Genomic DNA, 17,362 nt, shown 5'->3' with positions numbered 1-17,362 from the left:
AACCCTTGGTGGAAAGGGGCATCCTAGGAGACGGATTCTGTAAGACAGAAGGACACTTGGTCCCTGGGCCCTGCCGTGACTGCAGGGTCAGTTTGAGGGAGGGCTCTGGTTGGGACAGGGCACCTGCCGAGATCCAGGGTGGCAGGGTGGCAGATAGAGTGGGGAGCAGGTGGGCTTCTGCAAAACTCCAGGAGAGGGGAGGAGCACACACCCGAAAGCCATCATTCGCTGACATCAATTGAAAGTTACCTGGGCGTCCTGCGTGTGGCCGCTCGTCACAGGAATGCAGAACTAAGGAAGAGACTGAGTCACTCCTAAAATAGCTGAGACGGGTTGAGAGCTTGTTCCGGACACCCTGGCTCCAGTGATTTGTGGGACCAACTCATTCAGTCTTCATGATCCTCTGATGGAGACGCTGTCCTCATCCTGGTTGTTTGTAGGAGGGAACTAAGGCACAGAGAGGTTGTGCAACTTTCCACCAGTCAACCAGCCGGTCAGAAGCAGCCGGTCAGAAGCAGAGGCAGGATTCAAACCTTGGCCCTCGGGCTCAGAGCCTGCCCTTGAGAGGGAGGCCTTTCCCCTAAAGCTCCACAGGTGGATGTGGGATGATCCGGGGTCCAGTGACGTTTCCCCTGCCCTGTGTCTCCACATGGCCAGAGGCCACCAGCTGGAGGTCTGGAGAGAGGCTGGACGCCTCTGGGAATGTGGAGTCACGGGGGCAGGGGTGACATCCCTGGGCTCTGGTGTGGGGTTTTGGGGAAAACCCATGTTGAGGGCTCAGGCTGGGACGCCCCAGCTGACTCGGGGCTGAAGATGGCAGAGAGAGTCCCCACAGTGACAGCGAAGAGTCCCCACACACCAGTAAGAGTCCACGAGGGGAAAAGGGCCCAGTGACTTGAAGGATCCCTAAAAATCACAGATGGCAAGGAAGCAAGCTCAAAGGTGGGCTGTCCTCACTGGTCACTGGGCATATTCAAATTCAAATGAGACCCTTTTTTATCTTTAACTCACCAGATCGGTAAATATGGAGGCGGAGAACCTCTGAGAACATCCAGAATTGGGGGAGGTGTGGGGTCTGGTATTCCGATGCCACATTTTTCCCCCTGGTACTAGGGATTAATCCCAGAGGCGCTTACCTACTGAGCTAAGTCTCCCACTTTTAAAATTTTTATTTATTTGTTTGTTTATTTTATTTATTTATTTATTTATTTTGGCACGGGGGATTGAACCCAAGGGTGCTTAACCACTGGGTGCTCCCAAACCTTTTTTTTTTTTTTTTTTCCATTTTTTTATTAGGAGACAGAGTCTCACTAAGTTGCTGAGGCTGGCTTTGAACTTGCCATCCTCCTGCCTCAGCCTCCTGAGCTCTGGGATGACAGGGGTGCGCCGCTGTACCGGGCTTATGCTACTTTTAAAGCAGATGACATTTTAGAGTAGTCTCAGGTTCACAGCCAAATCGAGAACACGGTCCACAGGTTCCCACCTAGCCCCCAGCCCCTCTTTTCCTTCCCTGTGACCAACATCCTTGCACAGTGGTGTAAGTCTGTCCCGGCTGCCAAAATAAACAAACAAACAAACCAACGACCCACACGGGCTGATTTATACACAACAGACGTTTATTCCTCCCAGTCCTGGAGGCTGAAGGCCAAGAGCACATGCCACTGACTTGGTGCCCGCTGAGGGCCGCACCCCCCGGGTGCCTTCCTGCTGTGCCCTCACTGTGCACGGGGTCTCTCTGGGGTCTCTTCTTTCTTAGGGGCCCTAACCCCAACCACGAGGGCAGGGTCCTCTGACCTAGTCACCCCCAACACCTTGTCTCCCCAGACCATGGCCCTGGGTTTAGGATTCCAAAGGATGAGACTGGGGGCAGGGCACGAGGCTCCGTGAGTCCCAGGGTGGTGTGACATTGGCTCCAACGGGTGGAACTCCCTTGATACATCACGCCACCAAAGCCCCTCACTTCCACTCAGGTGCACTCTTGGTGTCACGCACTCTACACAGTTTGACAAAGGGACACCTGCCCAGCCAGCACCCAGAGCAGGGTCGCTGCCTGAGGGTCCTCCTGTTCCACAGCTCAGCCCTCAGCCCCCAGCCCCGGTGACCACCGATGCCCACACTGTCCCCACGGTCACCTCCTTTCCAGATGGGAGTCAGGGGTTCTAGGTGGCACCAGCATACCCTGGGGGCACGTTGGCAGTGCCACCTCCGGGCCTCGCCTCAGGCCCGGGACCCGAAAGCTCTGTCCTAACCAGCTCAGAGGCTGCCCCAGGCACAGCTACGGGGACCACCACCCCCTCGTCACGGCGGCCTCCTGGGGACACGGATCATCTCGGAAAGGAGCCGGGCATGGAACAAGGACGGAAAGCAGGTGCTGAGGCCCAGCTGCGGCAGAGGTGGCCGCCACACTCCCAGGCCCGTGGTCACTCTGCAGGCCAGTGCTGGCTTCATTGCTCAGAAGAGGGACATTATCCCTGGCCCTTAACACAGACCCAGGCAGAGACATCTGGTCAGGACGTGAGTGTGAGTGCCCCTACCTCCAGGAGTGGGCAGCTGGCCTGGGGAGGAGCCATCAGGAGCCAATGTTGGAGTGGTCACCCTCCTGCTGCAGGACCAGGAGCCCCTCGGCAGGTGGGGACGCCAGGGCTACTTCCTCCCGGGGCTCCCCTGGGCTCAGGATGGGGGTGCTGGACACAGGAGAGGCAGCACTGCCCGTGGGGGGCTGGGGGCACTGGCCCATGGCTGGAGGGAGCTCCACATAGTCCTCGAACCCTGGCTTCCTGGGGTCTGGGGCCCCAAGGTGCCCATCTGGTGGCCTAGGACAGACATTGGGGTTCTGGACTAAGGGGGGGCTCAGAGGCGGAGCCAGAGAGACAGATGGGGTCCCCAGGGGCAGGGCAAGAGCCAGGTCTGCCGTGGTGACATAGGCAGAGGCCACACCAGGGTCCTCGGGGTCTCCAGAGCTCATGGGCAGCGCCGCTGGGCTGTGCTTTGGGTCCTGTTCACCCACCCCCAGCCCAGGGGCAGGAGGGGCAGGGCCGCCCCTGGACTCCGGGGAGGGGGTCTGCTGGGCCGCAGGGCTGGGCTGGCCCTGCCCGTCCACAGCCTGGCCCTGCCCCATCACCTGGGCCAGGGGCACCAGCTGCACCTGTCCCCCAGGGGGCAGGCACAGGTACTCCAGGGAGCCCGTGAGCGCTGGCTCCTGGCTCTGGGGAGGCGCCGGCTGGCCCTGGATGTCGGGCAGGGAGCGGCTGAGGGGTGGCCCCAGGTAGGGGCCATTGAAGTCGAAGCTGGGCAGCCGGTTCTCAGCCCTGCCTGGGGGGGCTGCGGGGCCCGGCTGGGTGCCGGGGGGTGTCTCCATGCGCAGCCCCGAGGCAGCTGGGGTTGTATCGGGCCCAGATGGTGGATGGCAGGGCACTTGAGGGTCCTCTATGGTGAGGGGTGACACCTTGCTGTTCCCAATATCTGGGGAAGGCAACCTGTGGAGAACAATAGGACACTAATGGGCCTCTGAAGGACATGGTGGGGCTGGGGGATCGCAGGGGCTTCGACTAGGCAGGAGGGCCTGGGAGAAGACCAGAGGCCCCCCGCCCCTTCCCCAGAGGGAGGCCCTCTGCACCTCACCTGCTCCCTTCCCACTCCCCTCCCAACCCTTCTGGGTGCCACATCATGGCCCCTCAGCACCCAGCTGACCTCCCGCCCTTCAGCTGGGCCAAGGTCACAAAGTCGGGCCTTGGCCATTTTCCTAGTCCAACCCTGGGCTCTGGCCACACGGAGCAGGGTCTCTGCTTGCTCACTGGCTCCCCCCTCGCCCACTCCGGGCCTTCCCCCGCGCTCTGTGCACTTGCGCCTGAGTGACCTGTGCCCATGCACCCCCGACCCGGTGCAGGAGGCGGCCATTTACATCCACACCCTGACCCTTGAGTCCCTAGAGGGACCGACCACCCCTCCTGCACAGCTACCGCCCCAGGCCTGGCAGGCAGCAGCTCTCTGAGCGTGGCCTCGTTTTCTCTCCCCTATTGTCACCTCCTGAAGGGAGGCGTCCCTCTGTGAGGACAGTCTTTCACAGGGAAGGACCAGTGGCCTCATTTGACCTCCCTCCGGGTCTGTAAGGTGGAGAGGAGACCCCAAGGTCCCCTCCACTTGGGACCAAAGGAAGGGACGCAGTCCGCCAGCCGGCCACCCCTGCAGTTCAGACACCAGAACCCAGGCTCCGGCAGGTGTGTGGAGTCGGGAGGCTGCAGACCTGGCCACCCGAGGCTGGGGCCTCCTGAGGGTCTACTGGCCTGTAGCCAAGGGGCCAGAGCAGAGGGATGGGCCCTCAGAGGCCAGGAAAGGGGTCCACAGCCGCCCTTTGCCTTGCCCTGAGCTTTCCCCAGGGAACCTGTTGGCCTTGCAACCAACTAGGAAACAAAATCCTTGGAAAGGAGTGAAGACTGCACACGCCGTGCCCCTGCTGACCCTGCTACTGACCCCCGCTGCTGACCTCCCCACTGGCCCTGGGACAGCCCCGCCCTGGAAAACCCCCCACCAGCCCCGCAGGTCTGAGGAGGGCCGCAGCTTGCCCCTGACCTTAGCCTTGACCATGGAGAGAAGCTTGAAGGTGCCCGCCTGCCAGGGTCCACGCAGGGAGGTGTTGGGGGTCTGGGGGACACTCACCTGAACCTGCACCCAGCACCCACCCACCCAGGGGCCTGGAGCCTCGGGACAGAGGAGGAGATGTTGAAAGCAGGTGAACAGTAAGCCGTTCAGTCGGCACTGGGCTAGACCGACTGTGGGAAGACTAGGCCTCGATTCCACTCAGAAGAGTGGGCACCGTGTCCTCAGTGGACAGTGACAGCCCACGAGCACACGCCTGGCTCAGGCCCAGGGGCTTCTGGGAAAAGGACGGCTGCTGCTGTCTGCAGAATGTCACAGACTGTCCCAGTGGCCCTACAAGCCGGACACCCTCATAGCCACCCTGAAGATGAATTGATACCGTCATGAGTGGATACTGTCACAGATTGGGTGACTCGAGTGACAAACCTCAGCTTCCAGGGAGAAGGAGTTGTGTGCGGTGTCCTTGCCTGCCACCGCTCCTGAGTGGAGGACCCCAGTGGAGCTCAGGGCGGGTGTGACCATGGCCCCGCCTGCCTGCCCAGGGCGGGAAGGACTGGCCACCCCCTAGTGAGGTCCAGGACCCTCTGAGGCCCGGGTTGGCAGCCCGGTCACAGCCCTGCTCAGAGGCACTGTCGCCACCCTCCCTCCCTCTGTGGGTCCTCACAAGACAACGAGGTTGGTGTCGTTGCCCGACTTGAGGTGGAAGAAACGGTCAGTCAGGACCTGCCCAGCCGGGAGGGAGAGGCCCGGGCAGAGGTCCCGGCTCCAGGCCCAGCGGGAGGACCTCGGGAGGAAAGACCCTCACAGCCAGGAAGGACCTGCGCGTGTGACCTGGGCGGCCCCACTGTGGCCCCGCATCCCAGTAGGCAAGGAGGTACTTGGCCTCCCTGAACCCAGGTCCCACTCCCGATCACCAGGAAGTCACACACTGGCCCAGCGGTCACCACACCACACCAGTGCCCTGGGGACCGGAAGTAAGCCTGGCTGATGACAAGCCCTCGTTACCATCACGGGTCACAGGGCGAGTCCTCCACACCACCACCAAGGGCATCAGGCCCCAGACTGGGGACTCACAAGTCACATCCCAGGCAGGGAACCCGAGAAACAGCATATGGAGGGTCCCCAAAGGATCCTGCATACTACAGAGGCCTCTGCCAGGGGTTGAGAGAGTCTGTGGTGTGGCACCTCCCTGGACAGGAGGGCAAGAGAGGTCATCGGCTCCAGGGCCCTGCCTCGCTCCGGCCTCTAACCTGGCAGACAGGAAGTTCTGCCTGATGTCCACCTGAGTGCCTCATGCTTCAGTGCAACTCACCTCTGTGGGTCCCTTCACAGTGAGCCTGGGACACCGCCTAAGACTCCTGACACACACTATGCACTGTCCCAACCGGGTCCCCAGAGCCCCAGGGCCCAGAGCCACCGCAGAGCCACACACTCACCTCTCCTGCTCAGGGAAGAGGCTGTCCCAGGGCCACTGGGCAGGCGGGCTCCTGCTGGGGGCAGCCCACAGGCTGGGTGGGGGCCCGAGGCCTGCACCCCCGTTCTGGAAGGGAAAGGACAGGGTGCCTGTGGGTGGGGGCGGGGAAGGCGGGCGGGCTGCAGGACAGTGAGGGGGAGGGCCTCGGTGAGCCCAGACCTGGGGGGGACCCCCTGGCACCAGGAGAGGGCGGCCCAGGGGGCTGTGAGTCCCCAGGTGCCCAGCTCCCGGGGACGGGGGGCCTGTTCCCAGGCTCCGCTCACCTGGGCGTCCCCACACTCTCCCTGTCCTCCCGCACTCTGCACGAGGCCCCCACAGCAGAGCTGCCCTGTGACCTGACCACAGGGCTCCTGGCCCCAGGCACCGTGTCCCCAGGAGGTGGTCCTCTGAGAAGCCCAGCTTCATGCCCCCCAGCACCCTCCCATGGGGCCTGTCTCCAGGGCAGGGCTGCTGTCCCCGCAGGTGTCCAGGGGCAGCTCCCTGCTGGCCAGGCCCTCCAGGTGCTAGGCCCGGCCCACCCACACCCTCCATGGCCCCCCCCGGGAAGGGGAGGGAGGTGGCAGGACAGGGACAGGGGCACAGCAGCAGAGGAAGCCCCTCCCAGCCAGACCTACCTGGAACAGGTGGCACTTGCCAGGGTTGGGGACCTTCTCCTGCCACTTCCTGTTCAGCCTGCAGCAGCCACAGGGAGGGGACCGTTGCCAGACACCTCAGGCCAGTGGCCCCCGGGCCCGGGAACAGAGGGGACACTGAGGCTGGGGCGGGGGGGATGGCAGAGCGGGAACCGCAGGGAGCCAGGCTGTGCCCTCGGTGGCCCTGGGTCCTGGTCACCCACCCCACATGGAGGGCCCTCACCTGTACCCGTAGACGCCACAGAAGCGCAGTGCCAGGAGCAGGAGCAGGGTGACCACGACGAGGACGATCGGCAGCACCCACGTGGGCAGCACTGCCGGCAGAGGGGGGACGCTCAGGGTGGGGAGGGAAGGCTGCAGGCTCGGGAGGGACCGGTGACCCCAAGGCCCTGCTGGTCAGAAGGGGCCACGGAGGCTCCCTGTGTGGGTGGGTGGGGGAGGCCAGACCCCCAGGAAGAGGAGGCTGGGTGTGAGCCCCCGCCCTGCTCAGGGGTCAGGGTGCCCAGGGTCTGGGGTCTTGCCCACACCAGGGCTGCTGGGGGGGGTACTCCCTGGACTTGGACGTCCAGGTACCAGGAGATCTGAGAGGTCCAGAGGGGAGCGGGCAGCTGGCCGGGGGCAGCAAAGGCCCCGGAGACTCTGAGCTTCCTGTCAGGCCGTCCAGAGCCCTTCTCTCCCTGGGCCTCCTCCCGCCCCAAGGCCCCGGGGGCTTCTCCCTCCCCCTCCCCCAATGGGCTGACCCAGGAGGGGCAGGTGGGCCCTGGCCGTACCCCACTCTGTGGTCCAGGAGCGAGCCTCACTCCACTCGCTCCAGATGCCGTTGTAGATGTCGGGGGTGGGCCTGACCCTCACCCTGGCCCAGTACCGGGCGGAGGGCTCCAGAGCAGGCAGGGCCATGCTGTGGGCGCTCTGCAGGGTCTCTCTCTTGCTGTCCTGTGGGGGCAGGTGGCTGAGGTGGAGGTGCTGCCCAGGTTGGGGCCACAGCAGCACACCCCTCCCGCCCCGCCCCGGCCCCCTTCCACTAGCCCCCTTCCTCCCCTCCGTCCCATGGAGCCACGTGCAGCCCTGCACGGCCTCCTGCCCCCCGGACCCTGCTCCAGCGTCCACTGTAGCACATTGGTCCACCAGGGCCGGGACCCTGCTCTCAGCCCCGGGGGAGCACCAGGCCCAGGCCCTGGGGACCTCCTGGCCCACCCCTGGAGACGCCCAGCCCGCAGGTGGTCATCATGGCTGCTCCAGGAGCACAGCACAGTGGCCAGTCTAGCCCTGAGGTGGGCGTCAGGAGTCTAGAACCTTCTCCTGGCTCTACCCTGCCCCACCCTCCTGGCCTCGGTTTCCCTACTCCCTGCTTGAAGCTCTGGGGTGGCTCTGCTCAGGGCTCAGAGGAGCGGGGGTCTACACACAGGACCCACATCTGCCTGGAGTGTGGGGATCGGGTGCCCTGGCCTGGGACCCCCTGCCCCTTGGGACCAGCTCTGCTCCACATCAGGGTCCCAGCAGGACTCCCCTGAAGCACGTGCCCAGGACTCGGCAACTTCCCAGGGACCCCCATCCCAGCGTCTCGGCCCACCCTGGGGGTCTCAGCCCCGCTGCATCCCAGCGGGTTCTCAGGGGCCTCGCCCCTCACCTCTGAGCCTCAGCTCCTTCACCTGCTGACCACACAGGGGCACGGCCCCCACAGCCCAGTGGTGACCTCCGCCTGGTCCCCTGCTGGGCCCCGGTGCCTGCTGGGCTCCTTGGGGTGCTCTCTCTCCCTCTGCTGTGGCCCCATGAAGCCCTCCCCGGGCGCAGGCTCACCCCCCAGTCCTCTGCGTCCCTGCGGTACTGGACCTCGAAGACTGGCTGTATCTTGTCACTGTGCTCCGCTCCCCAGCACAGGCTGAAGCTGCTTCCATCTCTGGTCACACTGAGAGTCGGGCGCGCCATCTGGACTGAGGGGGAGAATTTTAGAGGTGGCCATGACACCCATGTCCAGTGGAACCTTCCCTGTGACCCCTGGTGGCCACCATGCTCTCAGGACCAGCCTGGTCCCCCAGGTCCCCCCTCTTGGGGGTCTTTGCCCTAATTCAGGAGTCAATGTCTCCTGTGGCCGGAGCAGCCCTCCTGGCGAGATGAGCAAGCTCCCTGCCGTCTTCACAGCCAGGGGCCGCCCTGCTGGATCCCGTGGTCACTGAGGAAGCTAAGCGTGGCCATTCCGAGCCTGAGACCTAGGTAGCCTGGGTGGACTGGGACCTTCTAGTAGCACTAGCCACAGGCACCTGCACTTTGGGAAGCCTGGAGGGGGACAGGCTGCAGCCCCGCCCCTCCCCCCAGCTCGGCCTGCCTTATCTTCATGGCCAAGGGCAGTGGACAGGGTCTGCCCTACAGGGACAGGCACAACAGGCTCATCTTGGGAGGGCAGGGATTCCCAGGGACAGCCTCCTGCAGGGCGGGGACGAGGTGCTCCTCTCTTTTCAGGTCTTCAAAGCACAGAGGGCCAAGAACAATCACGGTGATGAGCGCGTCCACCCACGTGGTTATGGTGTTATTTCTGCTTCGCGTCCAAGGCCACGGTGGGGGGGCTCCTAAGCCCTCCCCCCTCCCCATCCCCAGAAAGTCCACGGGGACCGGAGGTACAGGGTGGGGACTCGGGACAGAGGAGCTTGTGGGGGAGACAGAGGGACAGACAGAGGGACAGACAGCGGACAGACACTGTGGGCGAGGATGCCGTGTGGTCCTGAGCTCTGGCCCTGCGCCAGGCTCGGAGGCAGCCCAGTCAATAGGACAGAGTGTCCACGCCCCTGAGCCCAACGGGACAGAGAAGTGGGCTACATGGCAGGAGGCGGTCAGAGCCCTGGAGGCCAAGGTGGCTAAGGACGGAGCCAGGAGGCGTGGGCAGGGCAGATGGCAAACACGACCCAGAGGCTGCAGAGACGGTGACATTGGAACAAAGGCCCAGAGGAATTGAGGGGAACCCAGTGCTCAGGAGGACGCGGAAGACGCCACCAGGGCCAGGGGACAGTCAGGCTTGGGGCGGGCAAGAGATGGTCGAGAGGCTGTTGGGGACGTCTCTCCGGGTGGCAGGAGTGCTAGGAAGCTTGGGCAGAGGACGGGCACAGACGCGGTGGGTCACAGGGGTGGCTGGAGGGAAAGTTGCCACAGTAGGACAGGCAGGAAGGGGGACGGGCACGGCGGGTGGGGGCCAGGACCAGGGGCGACCTGCGGATGGACCAAGCAGAGCCCTACCCAGAGGCGACCGAGGATCAGTGACAGGCACCAATTCTGGGCGTACTTGGAAGACAGAGGTGGCAGGATTTGCAGGTGGAGAGGAGGTGACATTTAGGAGCAGGAGAGGACCAGGAGAACCCAGGGTTTCTGGCTGACAAATAAAAAGCTTAGAGACGACTGGAGAGGGGGACGAGAGGCGGACAGCAAGCTAGGAGGGATGATGGACGTTCTTTGGGGGCCATGCAGGCTGTGAAACGGTCACTGGACACTGCGGGAAATGTTGAGAGGGCAGGGGACGAAGCTGGGCCATTCAGACCAGCGGCCTGGGATCCAGAGGAGGGTCCCGTGGCCAAGGGCAGCAAGTGCATTTCCAAAGAATTTCAAATGAAGATTTCAGGTACGTTTGATCACTTTGCTCACTGGACCCCACTCCCTCTCAAGGGAGAACCGCAGGCCGGGGCAGGGGTACCGTGCACGTGCCCAGGGTCACAGTGGGGTGACTGCATTCACAGGGAGGACCAGCCGGCAGGCACCCCACGAGCCGGGGCCGACTCACTGTTGTCCGAGCTCTTGATGAACCTCCCCTCGCTCCGCGGACGGACAGACACGACGTACAGGCCGCGGGCCCCGGGGTCGGGCACCGGGATCTGGCACCGGAGCCGGGTGGACAGGCCGCTGAGCGCCTCCTTCAGCACCGGGGCACATTTCTCCTCCCTGAGGGAGGGACAGGGAGGGACACAGGGGGACCACGGGACAGCTGAGACCTGGCCTGAGTCCCAGCGTCCACCATGCCCCAGGGACAGGAGGAGGCCTGGCCAGGGCAAGGCCAGAGCAGGGAAGGACGGAGAGGGGACGGACACTCACTGTGCCTCGGGGCTGGACGCGTAGAAGAGGCCGAAGGAGACGGAGCTGGTCACGGGGGACCTGACCTCCCAGGAGCAGCCCAGGGTGTGGGCCCCGTCGAAGACACACTGTAGGTTCCGGGGCTGGGCCTCGTCCCCTGGAGGGACACACCCCTCGGTCACTGCTCTTCCTCCCTCCAGAGCTCTGGGGACACCAGGTGACAGAGCACAAGGGACCCCAGGCTTTGAGGCAGCAAGCGTGGGCTTGAGCCTTGGCCTGCAGCTGCCAGGTGCCCACATCCAGAGACCGTGGGACATCCACCCATCCTGAGGCAGGGACGGGCTCCAAGCCTCCTTGTGTGGGGACTGGACACAGAGACGGGGCCAGCCCTGCACGTGGTGCTCATTCACACACGGACCAGCAAGGCTGCTGTGACCATGACGTCGTGGTTGTCACAGAGAGTGCAGGACACGGAGCCCCAGGGGCCATGACGGCAGGCAGCTGCCCGAGCACATGGGTTGGCCCCGGAGGCCCAGGACACGCAGCCGCAGGTGCCCGTAAGGCCACGAGTGGACTCCTGGTCCCCGACTGCCCGGGAGACCCGTCCTAGAAGGACACCTCCCGCGGGGACCCCAGTACCTGGCTGCGAGTCCCAGAGGACCTCGGGGCTCCAGCGGCTGGGCCGTCCCGAGAAGCGCGAGCTGGGGGCCAGCCGCGTCCGCACTCGGGCCACGTAGGTGCTGCCGGGCACGAGGAGCTCTGCGCCCAGGACGGCCGGGGAGGACCTGGAGTAGAGGCTGCTGGCCTCCTGAGGGAGAGAGGGCGCTGCAGGAAGGGCCAGCCTGGCGCCCCCCACACGGGCAGAGCTGACCCCAACCTACCTCCCAGGAGTCGCTAAGCCGCCTGTAGACCACCTCGAACTCCAGGTCCCCCTGCGACAGCCAGGGTGTCTGGGGACCCACGAGGGCCACACTCCAGGTCAGCAGGAAATGGCCCCCGGTCTTGCTGATCTGGGGGTCCTTGGGCGGGGGCGGCTGGACTGCAGGGAGGGAGCAGAGGGCACGTGAGGGCCACGGGGGCACCAGGGACGGGTCCCAGCCCAGAGCGGCCCAGCAGCACGGTGACCGTGGGCAGAGCCCTGGCCCTGTGGCCTTCCTCTGCAGGAACGTGGGGTGCAGTGAGCCATGTGGGTCCCGGGCCATCTCCAGGGCCCAGTGGTCTGTCGGGGCCTCCTGGGTGACCAGAGGCTCCTGAGAGCCCGGCTGCTGGTCCCTCGACTGGGAGGCTCATGCTGGGAGGTGACTTTCAAATACCAAACCTCATGAAGGGAAGCGAGGTGTCCCATGTGGACGGGGACCTGGTCTGAGCTGGGGCCTCGGAGCAGTCACCAACCCAGAATGGCAGGGCACAGCACAGAACCAGCCTGTGCCAGCCCCAGCCAGGACGGGCACCCATGATGGAGAGCTGCGCTCCCCGCCCTGGGGCTGACGGGGAGTGGGGACCCGCCCAGGGCTCCACAGAGCAGCCAGGGAGCAGCCTGGGGACCAGTTAGTCCCCTGGTCACCCCACCTCAGCCATGTCCCCCCTCCTGGTCCCTCCTCAGCGACAGAGGACGTGAAGTGTCCAAGGTCTGCCCCGGGGGAGCCTCTGAGGGGCCAGGTGCACCCCTGTGCCCTCCCAGCCCCTGCCAGCCTCCCCGATCGGAGCAGAGAGCTTCAGGCTGGAGCGAGGTCCCTAGGGGCTGGACATCGTCGCCACCTGTTTCCAGAGCCCCTGCCCCTTTCCTGCAGGGCTGGGGTGGAGCCCAGGTCCCAGGCTCGCGAGGCGAACCGGCCTCTGCGGACACCAGCCCTCACTTTGCCTCGTCTTGGCACCGACTCCCTGGAGCCACGGGTCTGAAGAGCCGCCCGCGTGCCCCTCAAGTGCCCAGCAGACACGGCCTCACTGTGCAGAGCAGCCGCCTGCCCCCAAGCCAGAGGGCGGCCTGAGCCCACAGACCACAGTGTGGCCCCGGGACCCCGGAAGGGCTCAGGGGACCACCCGGGTCTGCGGTGGAGGAAGCCCAGGGGAAGTGGACCGTCCCTGTCAGTGGTGACTCTGGCGCTGCCTGGGCCTCAGGGGCCTCCTCCCAGCCAGGGCTGCTGTAGAGATGGGGCGGTGACCAGGACGAGGGTCCTGTCAGGAGGAGCTTCCTGTGAAGCCCAGGAGGGGCTCTGCCTGGAGGGAAGCCCCCGGGCGGGAGCCAGGGCCTGCAGGTGGCAGGGCCAGCAGGCAGGGGAGCCTGGGCAGCGTCCTCACAGGGCACCTGCCCTGATGCCTCCCCTGTGAGGATCATCTCCTGTCCCCCCAGGACAGTGTCCAGCCCGTGGAGACTCCCTCCCTGGCCACCTCCTGTAGCCCGGCCACCCTGGTGCCCCTGTGTGGACGGGGCCAGCCCCTCACCGTGCTGGGCCAGTGGCACGGAGAGCTGGCTGCCCAGCGGCCGGTCTTGTTGGAAGAAGTAGTAGTCGCGGTTAATGATGGAGAATTCCTGGTAGGGAATGAGGCACTTCCTGTGCACACACGGCGGAGCTGGGCAGTCCCCCACGGACGTGTCCTCACTGAGCTCACAGGACACTGGCTGTGCACGGTCCCTGTTAGGAGAGGACAGGGTCAGCTAACGTGCACTAGAGTCCTCCATTCATCAGACAGTCACTGAACGGCTGCCACATGCCAGGGTCATCCAGGGTCAGGGGCTGTCACTGCATGTGGCAGATCCCTGCCCCCCGACCACCTGGGGACAGAGGCACTGATGATGGAAGCAGCAGGACCCTTCCCAGAAGACTGTGGTGTGCAGATTTGTGGCTGATTCAGATCCCCAACAGGCCTCCGGGCTGAGCCCAGGACAGGGTCCAGGGCCTTGTTGCCCTGCAGAGCCAGGGGACAAGGGACAAGGAGCAAGAAGGTGGCCCAACCAGGCGGGAGGAGCCGGTGAAGGGGCGTTAGGATGGGGGCAGTCAGTGCCTACGGGACGCTCATGGGTCAAGTGTAAGACGGGCTCAGGTCCAGGTGAGGGACGGAGGTCATGGTGACCTTGACAAGGGGGGAGGGGAAGCAGGGGCAAAGCCTCATCAGCATTTCAGGGGAGATTCCTGGGAAAATGCGTCCTGGACAGAGGGAGGGGCTGGGGCTGGGGCTGCGGGGACGGGGACGCAGGGCCAGGAGCTCCAGGGCTGCGGTCACTGTTGGCGTCTGGAGCCCGGCATAGGGCCACACTTACAAGGTCATGGGGATGGGCCTGGGGGAGGGCACCACCGATGGCACAGGGGGTGGGGACAGTGGTGACAGCCACGTCCTTGAGCAGTGAGACCTGAAGATCCAGGTCAGGGCTCAGAGTGGCTGGGACATGACTCCCTGCAGGGCCGGGGACACTGACCAGGCCAGGTCCAGGGAGGTGGCAGGTGGGGGGAGCGGGGGTGGGCTCCCCTTCCAGGCTTCTGCTGTCTCAGGGAGGGGGAGGGAGGGTGGCCCTGGGGGACAGGGGAAGGCGCATGGAGGACTCGGGACAGCAGCAGGGAACCCTGGAGGGGGGGCGTGGGGTGTGGAGAGATGGCCCAGGGGCAGCCTCCAGAGGCCATCCTGCTCCTTGGGACTCGCCCTTGACTGTGTCATTTGTGGTGATTCAGATCCCCAACAGGCCAGAGTGACCACCCCCAGTGGCCTTTGCACAGCAGCCATGAGACGGGGGCGGGGACCCCTCAGGGGGCGGTGGTGGGGCTGGGGACACTGCGTCTGTGCTGCCGCCTGTCCTGACCACCCTGTGGCCGGCCGGGGCCGCCCCTCCCTGGGCTCCGTCTCCTCCTCTGTGACCTGGGCTCCGTCTCCTCCTCTGTGACCTGGGCCTGGTGTCCTTGCCCCGTCCACCTCCAGGGAGGAGGAGCTAAGTCAGTGGTCACCATCACCTCCACCGCCCCATTAGCCTGGAAGGCTGTCTGTCCCCAGGACCCCGACATGGACACCAGCGCTGGGCCCAGGGGTCCTGGCCACCCTCCTCCCTTGTCCTGTGCATGGTCCAACCCGATGCTGACCGACACGCCCCTCTCCACTCCACAGCACGGGGGCCAGGCACAGGGACAGGGCAGGTCCCACCTGTGCCCCGGCTCCCAGGGCCACTCACCCATTCACCCTGCGATGGAGGGTCAGGTTGAGCAGCCGCAGGGCGTCCTGCGTGTCCGCCCACCTGCAGACGATGCGGCTGGTGTAGTTGTTGTAGCAGCGCAGCGTCTTCAGCGGGATGGTTTCTGGTGGCCAGAGCAGGAGGGTCACTCCTGTCGTCCCCTCAGTGTCCCTTGTCACCGCCCCAGCTCCTCGGGGACGTGCAGCCCTGGGGAGGGTCTCCTGCCTTCCTGCAGAGGTCCTGGGCCTGTGTGGGCTGGGGGCTCTGAGGTGGGGACAGTCCCCTCCTGACAGAAGCACAGAGGAGCTGGTTCTCGGCACCTCAGGGCCCTGCCTGGTGCTGCTCCAGGTCCCCCAGGACAGGGACCTGCCTCAAGCACAGGTCCTGTCCCCAACCCCATGTGCACCAGGGAGGAGAGGCGGGGCCCAGGCCCCAGACCCCACAGGCACTGCCCGGCCCCGGGCCCTGCTCCCTGCCCTCAGCCTGCCAGGCTGGGCCTGGAGGGGACATGGCTCCTGGGGTCACCAGAGAAGTCAAGTTCCCCGGGGGCTGAAGTGGGAGAGAACCAGGACCCGAGGGGGGACCTGAGGCCACCAGAGGATGGAGGGTCTGTGAGGAGGGAGGGCAGAGGGGCTGGGCCAACCTGGAGGCAGGGCCTCGGGGCCCCGCTGAGAAACGTGGGCAGAGAAGGGACCATGCCTCAGCCAGGTTCTCCAGGAGGCCAGGAAAGGGGGGATGGGGACATGGGGACAGGGGCGGTGCCCAGGGAGGAGGAAGAGGACGGGCAGAAGAAATGAGGGAAGCCCAGGGAGGACGGCCGGAGCCTGGCTCTGGGAGCTTCTGGGGTCCAGTGGGGAGGCCCCCTCAGGGCCCAGCAGTGAGGGGGAGGGGAGAGGGGGGGAGCCGTCAGACTCACCTTCTGCCCCTGTCACCCCCTGGCCCCAGGGAGCCTGCAGGGCCAGGAGGAGCAGCCCCCAGGTCAGCGCCATCTCCTGGTCAGCTCTGGAAGTGCAGGCGGGTGACACAGGTGAGCCATGGACAGGCTGGGGGTCACAAGGCCTAGACTCCTGTGTCCTTCACAGGCAGAGGCTGGCCAGACCAGGGGGCCAGCTCTTTGTTCTCTGTCCTCTGCTAGCGGTTCCTCACCCAGGGCCTAAGGAAGGTGTGTGGAACAGGATCGGACGGGCCTCCTCCCCCGACATGGCCAGGAACAGGGCAAAGGCTGCGCTGGAGGGAGGGCGGCCTGAGCTCCCGTCCTTGAGCGGCCTCTCCTACCTGGCCTTGGTCTCCTCATCTGTCCCCTGGCGTTGGTCTGGACGCTGTGCTTCGCCCTCTGCTCTGGGGGTTTGCACCCCACATGATTCTGACTGATATAATTTGGGATCCTCCTCTGACGGGGGGAGGCAGGATGCACAGTCGCCCTCTGGGCCACCCCTCTCCCAGCATGCAGTGCCCAGTGTCCCTCATCCCCGGCCCCAGCCTGGCACTGCCTGTTCCCTGGGTGCTGCAGGAGCTGAGGCGGCTCCTGTTTCCCTGCTGTCCTTGGTGGTATCTTCAGAGTCAAGTGTCTTATCTTCTCTTCCCCCCAATTTTTGAAACCCACAAAACACACCAGCATGCACACCCATGCACACCCATGCACACCTATGCACACCCATGCACACCTATGCACACTCATGCACACGGCCACACACCTGCTCAGGAAACCATGATGCAAACTGACGTCCCTCGAGGCTCTTAAAAACGTTAAGGGAAGGAGGGAGAGAGCGTGGGTGGAAGGGGAGATTGGCCCCAGGGCTTCTAGGTGGAGAACCATCATGTCTCACCCTCGTCAGGCCTCCCCATCCCTCCCCTTCTTTCTCTACATCTAGCAAACCTGCCCCCTGCTTTCTCCAAGTCTCCGTGTGCCCTGCCCTCGCCCAGCTGAACAAACCACACCAAGAGAGAGGATCAGCCATTCACACCCCAAATTGCAAGAACCGGGGTTCTCTGTCAAGTCCTCGGGGGCTGTCGGGGTGGGAACGGTACCGCTGAATGGTAGCAGCCATTTCTTGTTTTGTTTTGTTTTTAAATTGTTGATGGACATTTGTTTATTTATTCATTGATTTTTATGTGGTGCTGAGAATCGAACCCCGTGCCTCCCACAGGCCAGGCAAGTGCTCTACCTGGGCCCAGCCCAGTACCAGGCACTTTTACGGAGTCCAAGCGCCCCTACCCTGACCACTCCCCAGTAGCTGCAGGATTGTTAAAGCAGACGTTAAGACCCTCTGCCATTTAGTGAGTAAAAGGAAGGGGGTGCAGGGGACTGGGACCTGAGCTCAAGGGCTTTTCTCAAACAGCTGTGAAGAAGTTACGAGCCCTGGGCACAGTGGCCCAAGGGCGATCCTACAAGCTGACGCCTCCAGCTGCCCTGGTGGGTCTGAGGCCAGGGGCAACAGAACAGCAAGAGTTGCC

At 64.6% G+C, this 17,362-nt stretch overlaps 1 protein-coding gene across 1 annotated transcript; it reads right to left on the bottom strand.

Annotated features, from left to right (window-relative positions):
• Positions 1-1,598: 1,598 nt before the first annotated feature.
• On the bottom strand, positions 1,599-15,932 carry LOC101969747 (colony stimulating factor 2 receptor subunit beta). The gene is made up of 13 exons (XM_078052800.1): positions 15,825-15,932; positions 14,909-15,032; positions 13,195-13,385; positions 11,634-11,791; positions 11,392-11,560; positions 10,774-10,909; positions 10,466-10,623; positions 8,500-8,633; positions 7,473-7,635; positions 6,926-7,016; positions 6,685-6,742; positions 6,033-6,136; positions 1,599-3,476 (listed from the first exon to the last, which is right to left on the bottom strand). The coding sequence occupies exons 1-13, from the start codon at positions 15,895-15,897 to the stop codon at positions 2,570-2,572; spliced, it is 2,466 nt and encodes an 821-aa protein (XP_077908926.1). The 5' UTR covers positions 15,898-15,932; the 3' UTR covers positions 1,599-2,569.
• Between the last annotated feature and the right edge of the window lie 1,430 nt (positions 15,933-17,362).

This window comes from Ictidomys tridecemlineatus, chromosome 6 (genome assembly GCF_052094955.1).
Source record: "Ictidomys tridecemlineatus isolate mIctTri1 chromosome 6, mIctTri1.hap1, whole genome shotgun sequence".
Taxonomy (NCBI): domain Eukaryota; kingdom Metazoa; phylum Chordata; class Mammalia; order Rodentia; family Sciuridae; genus Ictidomys; species Ictidomys tridecemlineatus.
This window is presented reverse-complemented; position numbering and strand designations above follow the sequence as displayed.

Coding starts and splice junctions, on each gene's coding strand:
- LOC101969747 (XM_078052800.1), bottom strand. CDS start 15,897: ATGGCGCTGACCTGGGGGCTGCTCCTCCTGGCCCTGCAGGCTCCCTGG. Junction 11,792..13,194: donor CGTGCCACTGGCCCAGCACG/GTGAGGGGCTGG, acceptor CCCTCCCTGCAG/TCCAGCCGCCCCCGCCCAAG. Junction 3,477..6,032: donor CTCTTCCCTGAGCAGGAGAG/GTGAGTGTGTGG, acceptor TGTTCTCCACAG/GTTGCCTTCCCCAGATATTG.